At 41.2% G+C, this 17,727-nt stretch overlaps 2 protein-coding genes across 2 annotated transcripts; both read left to right on the plus strand.

Annotated features, from left to right (window-relative positions):
• The first annotated feature begins 1,292 nt into the window (after nt 1–1,292).
• LOC102958464 (olfactory receptor 10X1-like) lies at nt 1,293–2,248 on the plus strand. The gene has a single exon (XM_015538460.2). The coding sequence runs from the start codon at nt 1,325–1,327 to the stop codon at nt 2,246–2,248; it is 924 nt and encodes a 307-aa protein (XP_015393946.2). The 5' UTR covers nt 1,293–1,324.
• Nucleotides 2,249–8,557: 6,309 nt separating this feature from the next.
• Nucleotides 8,558–9,513, plus strand: LOC102958184 (olfactory receptor 10X1-like). Its single transcript, XM_015538453.2, has one exon. The coding sequence runs from the start codon at nt 8,590–8,592 to the stop codon at nt 9,511–9,513; it is 924 nt and encodes a 307-aa protein (XP_015393939.2). The 5' UTR covers nt 8,558–8,589.
• The last annotated feature ends 8,214 nt before the right edge of the window (nt 9,514–17,727 follow it).

Raw genomic sequence — 17,727 nt, forward strand, 5'->3', positions numbered from 1 at the left:
GAATAACAAGGTAAAACAGAAACTGTTTTAGATTCAGCCTCTTTGCGATCACTAACCTATCCGTGTACGTGTATTGGGAATCATTACCTTCTTCAAATGCTCCATATTAGCGCTCGGAGACACACAGAGATGTGTGACCGTAGACTCCTTACGGGAGGAGAAAAAAAGATAAATTGTAAGAATGCACAATTCAGTCAAAACACTGGCTTCTCGCTACAAATATGTCCCTTCATAGACACAGCTCTCTTATTGTTAAAAAGAGGGAAATAATCTCAGCTGCCATACACACTGCACAGCTGTCCTACACACTTCTCATCCACGTTGTCATGCATAAAACCAAACAACATCAGAAGGAAACTAGCAAGACGTAGAGCCTATCAATGCTAGTTATGAAATATATTGACATGTGGCAGAGGAAACACGATGGGTCAACATAATACAAGGCTGAGGGAATGTGTCAAATGCAAGGAAAAACAGCATATTGTGGATTTCAGAAGAGGATGAGATTAAAAGAGATGCAGAATATCAAAGAATTTGTAGAATTCTAGGGTTGACCTTTCTGGGAATCTGAGTATGGCCCTGAAGGAATGGGAAAATCTCAGCTGCACCTGCACCGAATTTGGATAAAAAGTCTGTTTATCGGTACCATCCACATACTCTAATGAATTGCTATTAATCCGGAGGGTCCTGGAGTATCCGATCTTCCCTCTCCTCAGAGTACAGGGAAGGGAGCATGTTTTTATTTCTTTCATATATGGGACCTAAATATCTCCTCCAAGAAGAGCTCATGACTTTGGGCATCCTTACGATTATAAGCCATTGTCTACATTTGGTCCCAAAATTACTAACAAACCCACTATGAATCTTTACCCATTGGATATTTACAGACAATATTCTGTGTGCAAGTTGCTTTGTCAGACCCTGACTCTGTCTATTAGCTACTTGGTAATGGTTTTATATTCAGAGTCTGATCCATATCTGGCCGACCTCAGACACCTGAATTTCCTTTATCTAGTCATTAATTACAGTATTTTTCCTCTTATGATATTACCAGCCAATAAAGTCTGCTAAAACAATAAGCCGCAAAGAGTCTTCTGTCACCCACCAAGCGATCAGTAATTGCACCCCTAATAAAGGTATAACAAATGAACTAAAAATTAGGAAAACCCGTGACCTACATACACATGGTGTTTTGCCACACAAATTGAAGAATCAATTGGTCATCGTAACTCCCTGATCATCTGTCTTATTCACACCACAACCTTCAAAGAATAACGGAGAGTTGAATATTTACTTGTTTCTTTCACATTTCAGACATGCCACAATGAAGGCCAACCAGACAGTCCTGAAAGAATTCATTCTTGTGGGCTTCTCCTCGTACCCACACGTGCGGACGTTCCTCTTCGTGCTCTTTTTTGGCCTCTACCTTCTCACCCTCACAGGTAACCTGGCCATCCTGGGTCTAACTTGGGCGGACAGATCTCTCCACACCCCTATGTACCTCTTCCTCCGTGCCCTCTCTTTCTCCGAGACCTGCTACACGCTGACCATCATCCCCAAGATGCTGGCAGACCTGCTCACTGAGAAGAGAAGCATTTCAGTCCCGGGGTGTGGCTTGCAGATGTGTTTCTTCCTGGGACTTGGTGGCACTAACTGCATCATCCTCACGCTGATGGGATACGATCGCTTTCTGGCCATCTGCCACCCTCTCCGATACCCACTGCTGATGACCAATGTGGTGTGTGGGCACCTGGTGGTCTCTGCTTGGGCCGGAGGCTTCCTTATCTCTGTGACAGAGACCGCACTGATATTCGGGGGCTCGTTCTGCACCCCGAACCTCATCCACCATTTCTTCTGCCACATGCGGGCCGTGGTGAGGCTGTCCTGTCTAGACAGTGACCTCACCGAACTCGTTGTAACAATGGTCTCAGTGTCAGGTTTGATGGGTACCTTTCTGCTCATCATCACCACTTATGTTTTCATTCTGTCCACTGTCTTCAGGATCCCTTCAGCCGAGGGCAAGCAGAAGGCCTTTTCTACCTGCGCCTCTCATCTCACTGTGGTCATCGTCCACTTTGGCTTCGCGGCTATTGTCTATCTGAAGCCTGAAGGCTCGGGAGGAGATGACACACTCATCGCTGTCCCTTACACCGTCATCACCCCTTTCCTCAGCCCCCTCATTTTCAGCCTCAGGAATAGAGACATGAAGAATGCGTTCAGAAAGCTGCTGGCAAAGAGGAGTTTCTGAATACATAATCCTGGCTTGTAGGTGCATGATTGTGTGTTCCCTAATGTCAGTAGGCATTTACCATGCGATGTCAGGAGAAGGCTTGCCATTGGCCTTTTACCAGAGGTTGGCACATGGGAAACCAGAGACTGGGAGCTAAACAATCACAAACATTACTTAGTTTTAAGAAAGCTGTTCAATTGCTTCTACTTCTCCTGGCTGTTCCTCAAGACGGTAGCCTTCTACCAGCCGGCCACTGGGTATCTTGCACCATTAATGGGCATTGGAGGAACAAGATTGTGGAAGGGAAAAACAACCCCTGTGACCACAACACTAAGAGATGCTTAAAAATATCTAAAGATACAGGGACAACTGGGTGGCTTAGTTGGTATAGCAACCCACTCTTGGTTTCAGCTCAGGTCATGATCTCATGATTCATGAGTTTGTGCCCAGCATCAGGCTCCATGCTGACATGTCAGAGCCTGCTTGGGAGTATCTCCCCCTCCCTCTCTTCCCCTGTCCTCCTCACTATGTATCCCTTTCTCTCTCAAATAAATAAACATTTAAAAAATATCTAAAGATATAACAGTTAAGGAATTTTTTTAAAACTTTGTTGTAAGGTGTTGGGCTGTGCCTCCCAGGAGGTAAACCATTTCTCACAGGTGATACACTATGTAGAAATCAACAGTCTATTGTGCGTATCTGGATTGATGTGTATATTGGTACGTCTTATGCCATACTGATTAGTGAAGGTTTTAAAAAACACTGTTCATGGTTGTGTCCTTCAAGTGACTGTCAGAGGCTCACTCTGAATAAACAGGGTATCTTGAAACATTGATCCAACAAGCCAATAAGGCAGTAGAGTCTGCATGACAGGCAGAGTCCCTGGACGAGGGTTGGAAATAACCCCCATTTTCTTCAAAACAAAGGTATTCAAAGCAAATGTCTAACAAAAGCACATGTCATGATATCGAAGGATTCGACGTTGATGTGTATTGTGGAACAATTCTGGCAGAGATGTGATGTGCAATGAAAGAAACCAGATACACACAGCATCCAATCTCGGGAATTTTTTGACTTCTTTCCTCAGTTCTGTTGGTAACCCAATTTGTGCTCTTTCCTGTGGGACGTAACCTTTGTGAAGGGGGTTCATGTAGATCCAGGATATGACAAGCGTGGGGACAATGTCTGTTCCCCATCATTTACAGAGATGTTATAAAGATAAATGAGAAGATGGATAAAAAATATTATCAACACAGTGATTACAGTTACCTCTTGCCATGATTCTATTTTCTTCTCTAGGATCAGCTGCGCAGGCAGAATATATCCCATCATCAATCTGTTCTCACTGCCTCCATGACAAGATTTCTTCCATTTTGGTTCCACCCTGAGAACTGACTATCTAATATAGGGAAGCCATAAAATCTTGTCGATAGATGCCAACAATTTACTCAGTCCTGGTGGTCATAGGAAATATGGTGAAGTGTTAACTATAGTTCCTGAACTTGAATTTGAACTGGAACCAGTTAACCTTCACCTACGTGATATGGTGACTGTGGAGGCATTGCTACTTGCCTACTTAATATTTATTATAGAGATAGAAATAAGAACTTGAAGGGGAGCTGGAAAATGCTTCTAAATAAATCATGAATCAAATAAAAATTCTTGCAAATCCTTGAAAAGTGGTTTGAATTGGAGAAAAGGAAAACACTACGAGTCAAAGCTGGCGGGACATAGCTTTGCAGTGTTTACATGGAAATCCATGGCCTCCAAAATGCATATTAGAGAAGTCCACAAACTGAAGGTTAATAACCTAAGCATTCCTCTCAAGAGTCTGGGGAAGGAATAAAGAATGAACACAAAACGATTGTAAAGAATAAAATGAATTGGTAAAAGCAGAAATTAATTAAGTAATAGTATACAATACAGTGGTTCAAAACGTCAAAAGCTGGTTTGTTGAAAATAATAGTGAATTTATTGTCCCTGGGGAGACTGATAAAGAAATTAAGACAGGAAATGCAACTAGACAATGATGGGAATGAAAATTGGGGCGTTTCTCTGGTCACACCCACATAAAAGATGAGACTATCCTGTGAGTGATTTCATGATCATGGCTTTGAGAACTTACACAAAGTGGGAAAATTCCTAGAGATCACATATTAAAGCCGACCTGGGGAAACCAGCTGTCTAATTCTCAAGAAAGAGAATTTTAATTAATACATTCTACATTAACAACAGACAAACAAACGAACCTCTGGAAACCTTAAGCTTCACCAGGAGATTCTGCCAAAATTTTAAAGTGGTTGTTACGTCAAATGTACCCAAAACCTTCCCTGGCACAGAAGAGTAAACACCCCCAACTCAGGTTTTGGGCCAATACCATTTAGAAACTGGATTTGGAAATCACACTCAGGAGCATAGACGCAGAACTCATAACTAAAACTCAAGGTGGATTCAGTCTAGAAATGCAAGTTTGGCACATTTGAAATAGAGCTGTAGAATTAATCACGTTACCCAAATAAAGGATATTAATCGTGTAATTACTTTAATTGATGAAGAATTGATTACTTTAATTGATGAAGAATATTATGGGATAAAATGTAATACCCATTCAGGGAATGAATAAAAACTAGCATAATAGGAATCAAAAGAAATTTCCTGCAGCGCCTAAGTGGCTTAGTCGTTTCAGTGTCCAGCTCTTGATTTCAGCTCAGGTCATGGTCTATGAGTTCCCCTACTTCCCATCTTCACCAACCCTAGGATGGCCAATTTAAAAAAAAAAATTTCTAAAAGTGGAGTAGTGAAAACAGATTGACTCCATCACCTTTTCCCACCAAGGTACTAATTTTTGGTAAGAACAGACCATTCCTTGTAATTCTCTGAGATCCTTCAGGTACAGTCTTCCAACATTATAGGCCCCAAATACCCGGGGAACTGATTGGAACTGGTGATGAGAGGGCCAGAGTGGAAGGGAGGGGAAGAGCATTAGGGATGCAGTTCACTCCCCTCCCTGCCAAACAAACTGAGGAATGAGCATGGACTAGCTAGGACTCTGCAAGCTTTAAATCCCCAGAGATTCCAGGCAGAGTTTTCCTGGTCACATGTTACAAAACAGCCCTGGAACTAATGAGAGAAAATTACAAAGTTGAGTCAGAAAGTTCTCCTGCTCCCTCTGATGCAAGAAGAGAGGAATCCCTTAGGGTCTCCTAACCAGAGCCAAACCTCTAGAGCTGAGGACCCACAAGTGCTAATGATAATCAGGCAATATCTCCAAACCGGGGGAAGAAAAGATTCTTAACCACTGTGATGAGCGAGTGGTAGAGACAGACCAGGGCACATGTGGCCCAGCCTCACAGCTCATGTGGAAAACTCTAGGGCCACAGAAAGCTAAGGCTGGCACCAAATCACTTCCCAGCTGGGGAAACTTAGATCCAGAAGGCACAAGGACTTTGCTAAGGTCACTCAACTAGCAGCGACAAAGTTAAAACCACAGGCTCTTAGACAATGGCTTTTATACTAAGTGGATCTCTGTGTCTTCTGAGCGAAGAGCAAAGCAGGCTTCCCACAGTGTGAAGACCATCATGGAAGAATAGAACCCTAACACTGAATCGGCTTTGGGGCGCTGATAACAGACACAAGGTAGGAAACCCTTGTAGTGATTGGAGGCTCTTTTCCTCATGATTAATTGTCCCTGCACTTTCTCCAAAGTACCATTTCTCTGCGACTCTGGAAAGGGTGTGTATTTCATTCTTCAGTGGATCCATATTGCAAATTACATTTGATACAACTTGATTTGGGGACAACTTCAGACATAGTCAGGGTAGAGTGGGGTATAATATTCTCACGCCCCTAAACACATATACACACATTCAAATATGCCAGGAGTAGAGGGAGATTCTGAAATTCACACTCTACTACTGCTGATTCACCAAGTAGGCAAGTAAGGTAAGATTAAGTAAGGAAGGCTGTCTTGGAATATGTATTACTGATTCCTTGCATTTTCAAAATGTTTCTGAATGAAATGATGGATTGGAACACAACCCCCCTGGCTGTTTAGGAGGGGATATGGCCTATGGTGTGGAATCAGACTGTCCCGCAATTCGTACGTGTCAAAGAGCTTCAATTTTGCCCCATGGGTCCCAGGTACTAAAAACAATCACTTTGCCAATATTCTCTCCTCTCACCCACTTTGGGTACTTAGGCAATCTTTTGGTTCCACTGTCCGTCTAATTGCTCTACTGACAGGGTTCCGTGGAGAGTCTAGAGAATTTGGAAATGTGAGTGTGTACAGTGTTCTACTGAGGCAGGAAATCTTCACAATCGCTCATGATAACGGAAGGGTGTATGGCACCTAGCATTTCTGAGAGGGGAGACGGTCTTCTGAGATAATCTAGAGTTTTCACAAGGCTCTTTCAGGGCAAAGTGGAACAACAATCTGCAAGAGTGGGTGGGGATCCCAAGGAGTTTCATGCTCCATTTGGATGCTGAGGAGGTTTGCCTAAAAGGCCTCAGAAGGAAGTCCGAGGGTGATTCAGAATACAGCCTTAGGCAGGAAGGCAAAATAATGCTCTCATCTTCTTTTGGGGATATAATTACTCACTTATGGAAGGTGAGGTGTGGACACAGGGAGGGAAAGCATGCTACAGGAAAGGAGAAAGGATGGAGGGAAGGATTAGTCACATGTCAGGGGAGGCTGAGGAAGAAGGAAGTCATGTCAGGTCAAAGAGGACTAAAGAATCAAGAGATCCCAAAGCGAGAGTCCACATGGCTGCATATTTCATTGGGAAATGTTATAATTTTACCATTATGTTTATTTTTATATGTATGCATATTGATTTATATGGTAAAAGTATTTACTAATAGTTCAGAACTTCTTCAAAAATAATAATAATGATTCAGCCCATTTTCCCACTGCTTCTTCTGTCTGTTGGTGACCAGCTTGACTCTGCTGACGGAATGCTTAATCTTAGCCTCCACCATATCTACTTAAGACTGGAAAGACTTGCTATCTCCAGGCTCAACATTCTGCCCGATGCCGAATAACAAGGTAAAACAGAAACTGTTTTAGATTCAGCCTCTTTGCCATCACTAACCTATCTGTGCACGTGTTTTGGGAATCATTACCTTCCTCAAATGCTCCATATTAGTGCTCAGAGACATACAGAGATGTGTGACCATAGACTCCTTACGGGAGGAGAAAAAAAGATAAATTGTAAGAATGTACAATTCAGTCAAAACACTGGCTTCTCGCTACAAATATGCCCCTTCATAGACACAGCTCTCTTCTTGCTAAAAAGAGGGGAATAATCTCAGCTGCCATACACACTGCACAGCTGTCCTACACACTTCTCATCCACGTTGTCATGCATAAAACCAAACAACATCAGAAGGAAACTAGCAAGACGTAGAGCCTATCAATGCTAGTTATGAAATATATTGACATGTGGCAGAGGAAACACGATGGGTCAACATAATACAAGGCTGAGGGAATGTGTCAAATGCAAGGAAAAACAGCATATTGTGGATTTCAGAAGAGGATGAGATTAAAAGAGATGCAGAATATCAAAGAATTTGTAGAATTCTAGGGTTGACCTTTCTGGGAATCTGAGTATGGCCCTGAAGGAATGGGAAAATCTCAGCTGCACCTGCACCGAATTTGGATAAAAAGTCTGTTTATGGGTAGCATCCACATACTCTAATGAATCGCTATTAATCCGGAGGGTCCTGGAGTATCTGGTCTTCCCTCTCCCCAGAGTACAGGGAAGGAAACATGTTCTTTATTTCCTTTAATATTCCAGGGCCTAAATGTCTCCTCCAAGAAGAGTTCATGACTTTGGGCTTCCTTATGATTATAACCCATTGTCTACATTTGGTCCCAGAATTACTAAGAAACCAACTATGAATCTTCACTCATGGGATATTTACAGACAATATTCTGTGTGCAAGTTGCTTTGTCAGACCCTGACTCTGTCTATTAGCTACTTTAATTAATTTAGTATTCAGAGTCTTCTCCAAATGTAGCACACCTAAGCATGTGAATATCCTTTATCTAGGCATCAATTAGACTATTTTTCCCCTTATGATATTATCAGCCAATAAACTCCTCTTAAAAAATAAACCATAAAAAGTCTTCTGTCAGGCGCTAAATGATCAGGAATTAGTCACTGAATAAAGGTATAACAAATGAATTAAAAGTTAGAAAATCACATAAGCTACATACACATGGTGTTTTGCCGCACAAATTGAAGAATCAATTGGTCATCGTAACTCCCTGGTCATCTGTCTTATTCACACCACAACCTTCAAAGAATAACGGAGAGTTGAATATTTACTTGTTTCTTTCACATTTCAGACATGCCACAATGAAGGCCAACCAGACAGTCCTGAAAGAATTCATTCTTGTGGGCTTCTCCTCGTACCCACACGTGCGGACGTTCCTCTTCGTGCTCTTTTTTGGCCTCTACCTTCTCACCCTCACAGGTAACCTGGCCATCCTGGGTCTAACTTGGGCGGACAGATCTCTCCACACCCCTATGTACCTCTTCCTCCGTGCCCTCTCTTTCTCCGAGACCTGCTACACGCTGACCATCATCCCCAAGATGCTGGCAGACCTGCTCACTGAGAAGAGAAGCATTTCAGTCCCGGGGTGTGGCTTGCAGATGTGTTTCTTCCTGGGACTTGGTGGCACTAACTGCATCATCCTCACGCTGATGGGATACGATCGCTTTCTGGCCATCTGCCACCCTCTCCGATACCCACTGCTGATGACCAATGTGGTGTGTGGGCACCTGGTGGTCTCTGCTTGGGCCGGAGGCTTCCTTATCTCTGTGACAGAGACTGCACTGATATTCGGGGGCTCGTTCTGCACCCCGAACCTCATCCACCATTTCTTCTGCCACATGCGGGCCGTGGTGAGGCTGTCCTGTCTAGACAGCGACCTCACCGAACTCGTTGTAACAATGATCTCGGTGTCAGCCTTGACGGGCACCTTTCTGCTCATTATTGTCACTTACGTTTTCATTCTGTCCACTGTCTTCAGGATCCCTTCAGCCGAGGGCAAGCAGAAGGCCTTTTCTACCTGCGCCTCTCATCTCACTGTGGTCATCGTCCACTTTGGCTTCGCGGCTATTGTCTATCTGAAGCCTGAAGGCTCGGGAGGAGATGACACACTCATCGCTGTCCCTTACACCGTCATCACCCCTTTCCTCAGCCCCCTCATTTTCAGCCTCAGGAATAGAGACATGAAGAATGCGTTCAGAAAGCTGCTGGCAAAGAGGAGTTTCTGAATACATAATCCTGGCTTGTAGGTGCATGATTGTGTGTTCCCTAATGTCAGTAGGCATTTACCATGCGATGTCAGGAGAAGGCTTGCCATTGGCCTTTTACCAGAGGTTGGCATGTAGGAAACCAGAGACTGGGAGCTAAACAATCACAAACATTACTTAGTTTTAAAAAAGTTGTTCAGGGGCGCCTGGGTGGCTCAGTCGGTTAAGCGGCCGACTTCAGCTCAGGTCATGATCTCACGGTCCGTGAGTTCGAGCCTCGCGTCGGGCTCTGTGCTGACAGCTCAGAGCCTGGAGCCCGTTTCAGATTCTGTGTCTCCCTCTCTCTCTGACCCTCCCCTGCTCATGCTCTGTCTCTCTCTGTCTCAAAAATAAATAAACGTTAAAAAAAATTAAAAAAAAAAAGTTGTTCAATTAGTTCTATTTCTACTGGCTGTTCCTCAAGATAGTACACTTCTGTCAGTCACCCTCCGGGCATCCTGCACCATGGATGGCTTTGGAAGAGCAAGATTGTGGAAGGGAAAAACAACCCCTGTGACCACAACACTAAGAGGTGCTTTAAAATATCTAAAGATTCAATGGTGGAAGAATTTTTCTAAGCAACATTGTCAGGCATTGTGCTGTGCCTCCCAGGAGAAAAACATTTCTCATAAGTGATATACTATGTAGAAATCATCAACGGTCTATTGTGCATGTCTGGATTGATGTGTATATTTGGTCAGTTCTATGCCATAATGATTACAGAAGTTTCTTTTAAACACTGTTCATGACTGTGTTCTTCACGTGACTGTCAGAGGCTCCCTCTGAATATACAGGATATCTTGAAACATTGATCCAACAGGCAAACAAGGCAGTGGAGTCTCTCTGAAAGTCAGGGTCCCTGGACGAGGCCTGGAAATAACCCCCACGGTCTTTAAAAGGAAGACATTCAGAGCAAATGTGTAAAAAAAAGCACATGTTATGATATTGAAGGGTTTGACAATGAAAGGTATTTTGGAACAATTTTGGCAGACATATGATGTGCAGTGAAGGAAACCAGATGAACATCGCGTCAAATCCTGGGGATTTTCTGACTTCTTTCCTCAGTTCTATTGTTAACCCAATTCATGCTCTCTCCTGTGGGATGTAACCTTTGTGTTGGGGTTTCGTGTGCATCCGGTATTTGACAAATGTGGGGACAATGTCTGTTCCCCATCATTTACGGGGAAGTTATTAAGCTAACTGAGATAATGAACAAAAAATATTATGAACACACTCTGATTATGATTACCTCTTGCCATGACTCTATGTTCTTCTCTGGGACCATCTTGTGCCTCACATACAGGCAGAATATGTCCCCTCTTCAATCTGTGCTCACTGCCTCCATGACAATGTTTCTTCGACTTTGGTTCCACCCTGAGAACTGACTATCCAATCTAGGGAAGTCATAAAGTCTTGTAAACAGATGCCAACAATTTACCCAGTTATGGTGGGCATAGAGAATATGATGAAGTGTAGTCTCAAGTTCCTAAACTTGAGTTTGGACCCATTAACTTGCATCTACCTGATATGGTGACTGTGGAGGCATTGCTAGTTGCCTACTTAATATTCATTGCTGAGATAGAAATAAGTACTTGCAGGGGAGCTGGAAAATACCTAAGGTGTAAAAGTCAAGAAACACACTTGTAAATAAATCATGAATCAAATGAAAATCTTGGGAATCCTGGAAAAATGGTTTGAATTGGAGAAAATGAAAACACTACAAGTCAAAGCTGGTGGGACATAGCTTTTCAGTGTTTACATGGAAATCCACGGCCTCCAAAATGCGTATTAGATAAGTTCACAGGCTGAAAATTAATAACCTAAGCTTTCCTGTCAAGAATTCAAAACAGGAATAATAAACGAGCACAAAAAGATCGTAAAGAATAAAATGAATAGATAAGCGCAGAATTAATTAAATAATAGTTTTCAGTACAGTGGCTCAAAAAGTCAAAAAGTGGAATGTTGAAAATAATCATAAATTGTCTTGTTCCCCAGTGAGACTGATGAAGAAATTAAGACAGGAAATAAAACTAAACAATGATGGGAATGAAAATTGGGGCACTTCTCAGTTCACACCCACACCTAAAAGATGAGACAATCCTGTGAGTGATTCCATGATCATGGATTTGAGAACTTACACAAAGTTGTAAAGTTCCTAGAGAACACATATTAAAGTTGACCTGAGGAAACCAGCCGTTTCATTTTCAAGAAATAGAATTTTAGTTAATATATTCTACATCAACAAGAGGCAAACAAACCTCCGAATCCTTTAAGCTTCACTAGGAGATTTTGGCAATTTTCTAAAGTGGATGTTATGCCAAAAGTGCCCAAAACCTTGCCTGGAATAGAAAAGAGTAAAGACTCTTCAACTCAGTTTTGGGACCAGTACCATTTAGAAATGGGATTTTGACCTCTCGCTCAGGAGCATAGACGCAGAACTCGGGAGGGAAAACTCAAGTTGGATTTAGTTCAGAGATTCAAGGTTGACACATTTGAAATAGATCAGTAGAATTTATCACATTATCAAAATAAGGGATATTAATCAAGTAATTATTTTATTGATGAAGAAGAACTTTTGGATAAAGTTGAATATCCACTCAGGGATGAATAAAACCTATTAGCATAATAGGAATCAAAAGAATCTTCCTGGGACGCCTGGGTGGCTGGTTAGTTAAGCGTCTAACTCTTGATTTTGGCTCATGATCTCATGATGTCATGATCTCACAGTTCGTGGGGTCTAGCTCCGCATCTGGCTCTGCACTCACGGTGGGGTGCCTGCATGGGATTCTCTCTCTGCCCTTCCTGTTCTCTCTCTCTCTCTCTCTCTCTCTCTCTCTCTCAAAATAAATAAATAGACGTTACAAATATATTTACTTAAACTCATCAGGCGATCAAACTTCCTTTTGTATCTGAGTGCAGTTGACACACTATGTTATGTTGGTTTCGGGAGTACAGCCTTGGGATTCGAAAATCCAACTTCTCACTTCGTTGTGAAACATTTAAACGCATCCCCGCTCACTCAGGAACAAGACAAGAATGGCTTCTCCCATCGTGCCCTTGCCGTCTTATTCCAGACAATCAGTTCAGTAAAATGGAGCAAAAGACAGAAGGAGTATACAGGAAGAAACACAGTCATTTCTCATGAATTATAAAGTTTTTTATTTAGAAAACCCAAAACTAATCAGCAGACAAATCATTAGAATTAGCCTTCATTTTAAGGCTAAGGACTTGGTACATGAGCAAATAACCCGCATCCCCATAAATTCACAACAATTGGAATCTGGTTTTCAGAAACCATATCACATTTTGAAGTGCCGAAATATCAAAGTCCTAGAAAAAGTTTGCCAAAAGTCATGCAAGAGGTCTCCATGGAAAACTGCAAAGAATTATTAAAATAACCCTAAAAGACCTATGCAAATGATGAGGTGCTCTTTGTCACGGATTAGAAGACTCCGTGCGGTGCAGATGCCCATTCTCCCCATGCCAACTTAGGTTTCAAAGAAATCCCAGGGACAATCCCAACAGGGTCCTTTCTTGCGTGTGAAAACTATAAGGGGATTTAAAATTAATATGGATTTACAAATAGCCACGACTCTCTTGAAGAATACCGTGACATGATTTGTTTTACCGGATATCAAGTCTCATCATGCAGCCACAGTGTGAAAGTGGTCCACATTTCAAAGACACCAACATGGAGAAGAGAGCCCCAAAGACCCATGCACACGTGGGCACTGGGGCATATTTATGATAAATCTGGCTTTGCAGAGCGGTTGGACAACAATAGACTTTTCAAAAACTCACGCTTGCAAAGTTGCGTATCCGTAGAGGCAAAAGGAAACCTGTCTCCTGAAACAACAACAGCGGCAAAATCAGTTTCTGGGTATCAAAACCTGACTGTGAAAGGCAGACGATAAACCTTCTAAATGTTGCTATGAAAAAAATTGTCTTCACAACATCCTTGGGACATGAGAGATTGTTTAAACTGGACGTTAAAATCTTAACTAAAAATGAGAAGATCGAGTGAATTAAAATCGAGAAATTGTGTTCATTAAAGAAGAATTGGCCAGCAAATGGACAGACAAGTCACATAAAACTGAAAAGAAATCGAAGGAGAAGATTAATGTGCAATTTAAGAGACTGATTACTTTTGGAGGGAGGAGGCTGGGATAGGGAGGGACACACAGAAGGACTAGTCATTGGCAAACTCTAGTTTGATCTCTTCCTTCATCTGGGTAGGGATTACAAAAGTCTTTGCTTGCAAAAATGTTCACTGAGCTCTATATTTGTTTGGATGACTTTCTGAATCTGTGTTTTCTTTTAAAAACATACAGACTAAACAAGGAGCTCCATTGATTGAGAGTAAATACCCCCAACACATACAATTGGCAAAAGGCTCATACACAGTGTGTGTAAAAACCATCCCAAAACCAAACAAGATAGTACAATCCAATCAAAATGGTAACCAGTGGCCTCAGGAACCCTTCTCATAACCACCCTGTCAATCACAGTAACCTGCAGCAGTTAGGAGGGTCCAAAAGATGAGCGAGATGCAGATATTAGTGTAGCATTAGCATTACTAATGCATTAGTGTAGCATTAGTAGCATTAGTTTGCTACACTACAACATTAGTGTAGCAAAGAGCGAAAGCTCTTTGCTTTCGGGCAGTTTTCCTCGCGCTATTGTTTTATACGTCGAGCTAGAGATTGTAGCATGCATTTTTAATTTCATACATCCTATGTAAAGTTAATATTGAATGATTTCCAGTAAAATATAGAAAAGTTGCAATGACATAGCTCCATTTACTTAAATCTACCAACACATTGCTAGAATTTTTAGACGGGCATATGCCTTTTTAAAGAAATTAAGAGAATACTGATACATGCGTAGGTGATCGTTTCGATTTAACCTCACACTCAGTTTCAGGTTTCTTCATCGTCTCCTGTGCATCCAAGTTACCATGGGTTTCATTTGTCTTCAGCCTTCCCTTAGTATTTACTACACCGCATGCTGGCTAGCAACTCTCTTCATTTTTTTGTCTGAGGATTTCTTCATTTTGCCTTCATTTGTGAAACATCGTTTTGCCGGATAAAAACTTCCTCGTCCAGGGGGTACCTTTCTTCATCTTCCCCTGTGTCATTTTCAGTGTCTCTGTCCTCCCCAGTTTCTGAGGCACATACTGCCCTTAATGACATCGCCTTCTTACTCTATGTAATGTGTCACATTTCCCTCGTCGTTTCAGTATTTTCTCGTTGCCTTGGCTTTCATCAGTGTGATCATGAGGTGTCTAGATGTGCTTTTGTGTTTTTCTTACTTGTGATTTGTTGAACATCTTGACTTGGTTGTGATGTTCCACCAAACCCGGGCAGTTTTCAGTGGTTATCTCTTCAAATATTTTCTTCCTCTGTATCTTTTGGTTTCGTCCCGATATTCCAATTATGCAAATGTTGGGCTACTTGATATTGTCTCGAAAATCTCACAGAATTGATTCACTTCTAAATTTCATTTATTTAAGTTCAAGTTAGTGAACATACAGTGTACTAATGTTTTCAGGAGTAGAACCCACCGATTCCTCACTTACATATAACACCTAGTGCTCATCCCAACAAGTGCCCTCCTTAATGCCCCTCCCCCGTTTGGTCCATCCCCCACCCACCTCCCCTCCAGCAACCCTCAGTTTGTTCTCTGTATTAAAGAGTCTCTTATAGTTTACCTCCCTCTCTGTTTTTCTCTTATTTTTCCTTTCTTTCCCCTATGCTCATCTATTTTGTTTCTGAAATGTCATATATGAGTGAAAACATAGGATATGTGTCTTTCTCTGACTGACTTATTTCACTAGGATGAAATTGATTAATTTTAAGTCTAGTTGTTTCTTCTTGAGATTGACTGATTTCTACTGATTTATTTTCCAATTCATTGGTCCTTTCTTCTAATATCTCCAAAATGCTGCTGAGCCTTTTTCACATATATATGCCAGTAATACATAAAATAAATAATATTTCATGGCAAAGGTGATTTATTCCAAGAATGCAGGACTGATTTAGTATTTGAAAGTATGTTGACTGCATTCACTAAACTAATCAAATAAATGGGAAAAATTAATATACTCATCTCAATATTTGTAAAAATGTACTTGTAAAAATCGATATCCATTGCTGATTTTTAAAAAACTCTGTTTCTATTTAAACCACCCTCCTGCCTCATTGTGAAATATTGAATTCTTTTCTCTAGAATGAGCAATTTGACCACTCTATACATCATCGTACCAGAGATGCAAACCAGCATGGTAATGGAAGCAAAGGATACAAAAGATGAAATGATTTGAAAGGAATGGTGAAACCCTTCATTTGCAGATAACATGACTGAATATCTAAAAAGTCTTACTAAATCTACAGAAGGACTACAAACCTAAGAAACACATTTAGCAAGTTCTCAGGCCAATTGTTTTTCCTTATATTAGATACAAAAATAAAAAATTACTTTTTTATAAACAGAGAGAAAGAGAGAGAGCAGAGGAAGGGACAGAGAAAGAGAGAGAGAATCATAAGCCGGCTCCAAATTCATTGTGGATCCTGAGCTGTGTGGGGCTTGAGCCCACACCCCTGAGATTGTGATGTGAGCTGAAATCAAGTGTCAGACACTCAACTAACCGAACCAACTAGGTGCCCCAGGAATTACATTTTTAGATGTTAATTTCAATAGCCTCAAAACATAGACATTTAGGATAAACACTTAGAATTCAATTTAGGACAAGATGAGGAAGTATTCTGCACTGAAATGATAAACAGTAATGCAACAGATTAAATAGATTAAATAAATGGATACAATCAATTTTATGGATAAAAATACTCAATATTGTAAAAATTCATCTGTTGGTTCAATGCAACTCAATGAAAAATTGAAACAGGATTTAGAGCACCCGAGTGGCTCAGTCGGTTAAGCGTCCAACTCTGGCTTAGGTCATGATCTCACAGTTCATGAGTTCGAGCCCCGCGTCGGGCTCTCTGCTGACAGCTCGGAGCCTGGAGCCTGCTTCGGATTCTGTGTCTCCCTCTCTCTCTCTGCCTCTCCCCTGCTTGTGCTCTGTGTCCCTCTGTTTCTCTCTGTTTCTCTCTCTCTCAAAAATAAATAAACATTAAAAAATTGTTTTAGTTCAAACAGGATTTGTGTAGAAATTGGCAAGCAAATTCTAAAGATTTATCTGGCAATGTAAAGATCTATAAACAATCATGAGAGACTGGGATGAATTAAACACCTGGTCTTAAAATCACTATAAAGTAAACAACAGTGAAAACTCTGTGCTGCTAGCAAAAAGGTAGATATAGAGATCAATGAGAAATATAGAGTCCAGAAATAGTCACATCTGTGTATAGATCTATCGGTTTCCATAAAGTTCCATGTGCAAATTAATGAGGAAAGGAAAGTCTTTCCAACCAATGGTACTGAAACCACTACATTTCAGTATAAAAAAACTAAACTAAACTAAGCTAAAACCTTAATCCTGACTTCATTTCATAGACACAAATTATCCCAGATGAGGCTGAGATCGATATGCCTGAAAGTACAGAGCAACTAAGAGAATACACAGGACAATATCCTCATGACCTTGAGAGAGGCAAAGAAACTTTTTAGGCAGCAGACAAAAAGGAAAAGACATAAAAAGTTGATCAATCAAACCACAAAAATGAAACTTCTACAACACAAAGAGCAGATGCAGAGCAAAATGGTAGGACAACTTCATAAGAAATGCCAGTCTTTTGAAATGTTTACATTTTTTTTCCTTTTTTATATTTTGTAATTGTTAAAACTTCTAAACTTTTTTAAATTTAAAATTTAGTTAACATACAATGCAGTGTCGCCTTCAGGAGTCGAATTCAGTGATGCATCACTTACATACAACAACACTTGGTGCTCATCACAACAAGCGCCCTCCTTAATACTCATCACCCATCCAGCCCATCTCCCACCCCCTGCCTCCATCAACCTTCAGTTTGTCCCGTATCATTAAGAGTCTCTTTCGGTTTGTTTCCTTCTCTTCTCTTTTCCCCCCATTCCCGTAGGTTTATCTGTTTTGTTTCTTAAATTCCACATATGAGTGAAATCAGATGGTATTTGTCTTTCTCTGCTTGACGTGTTTCACTTAGCACAACACTTTCTAGTTCCATCCACGTTGTTGCACATGGCAAGATTCCATTCTTT

The sequence above is a fragment of the Panthera tigris genome, chromosome F3 (assembly GCF_018350195.1).
Source record: "Panthera tigris isolate Pti1 chromosome F3, P.tigris_Pti1_mat1.1, whole genome shotgun sequence".
NCBI lineage: Eukaryota > Metazoa > Chordata > Mammalia > Carnivora > Felidae > Panthera > Panthera tigris.

Coding starts and splice junctions, on each gene's coding strand:
- LOC102958184 (XM_015538453.2), top strand. CDS start 8,590: ATGAAGGCCAACCAGACAGTCCTGAAAGAATTCATTCTTGTGGGCTTC.
- LOC102958464 (XM_015538460.2), top strand. CDS start 1,325: ATGAAGGCCAACCAGACAGTCCTGAAAGAATTCATTCTTGTGGGCTTC.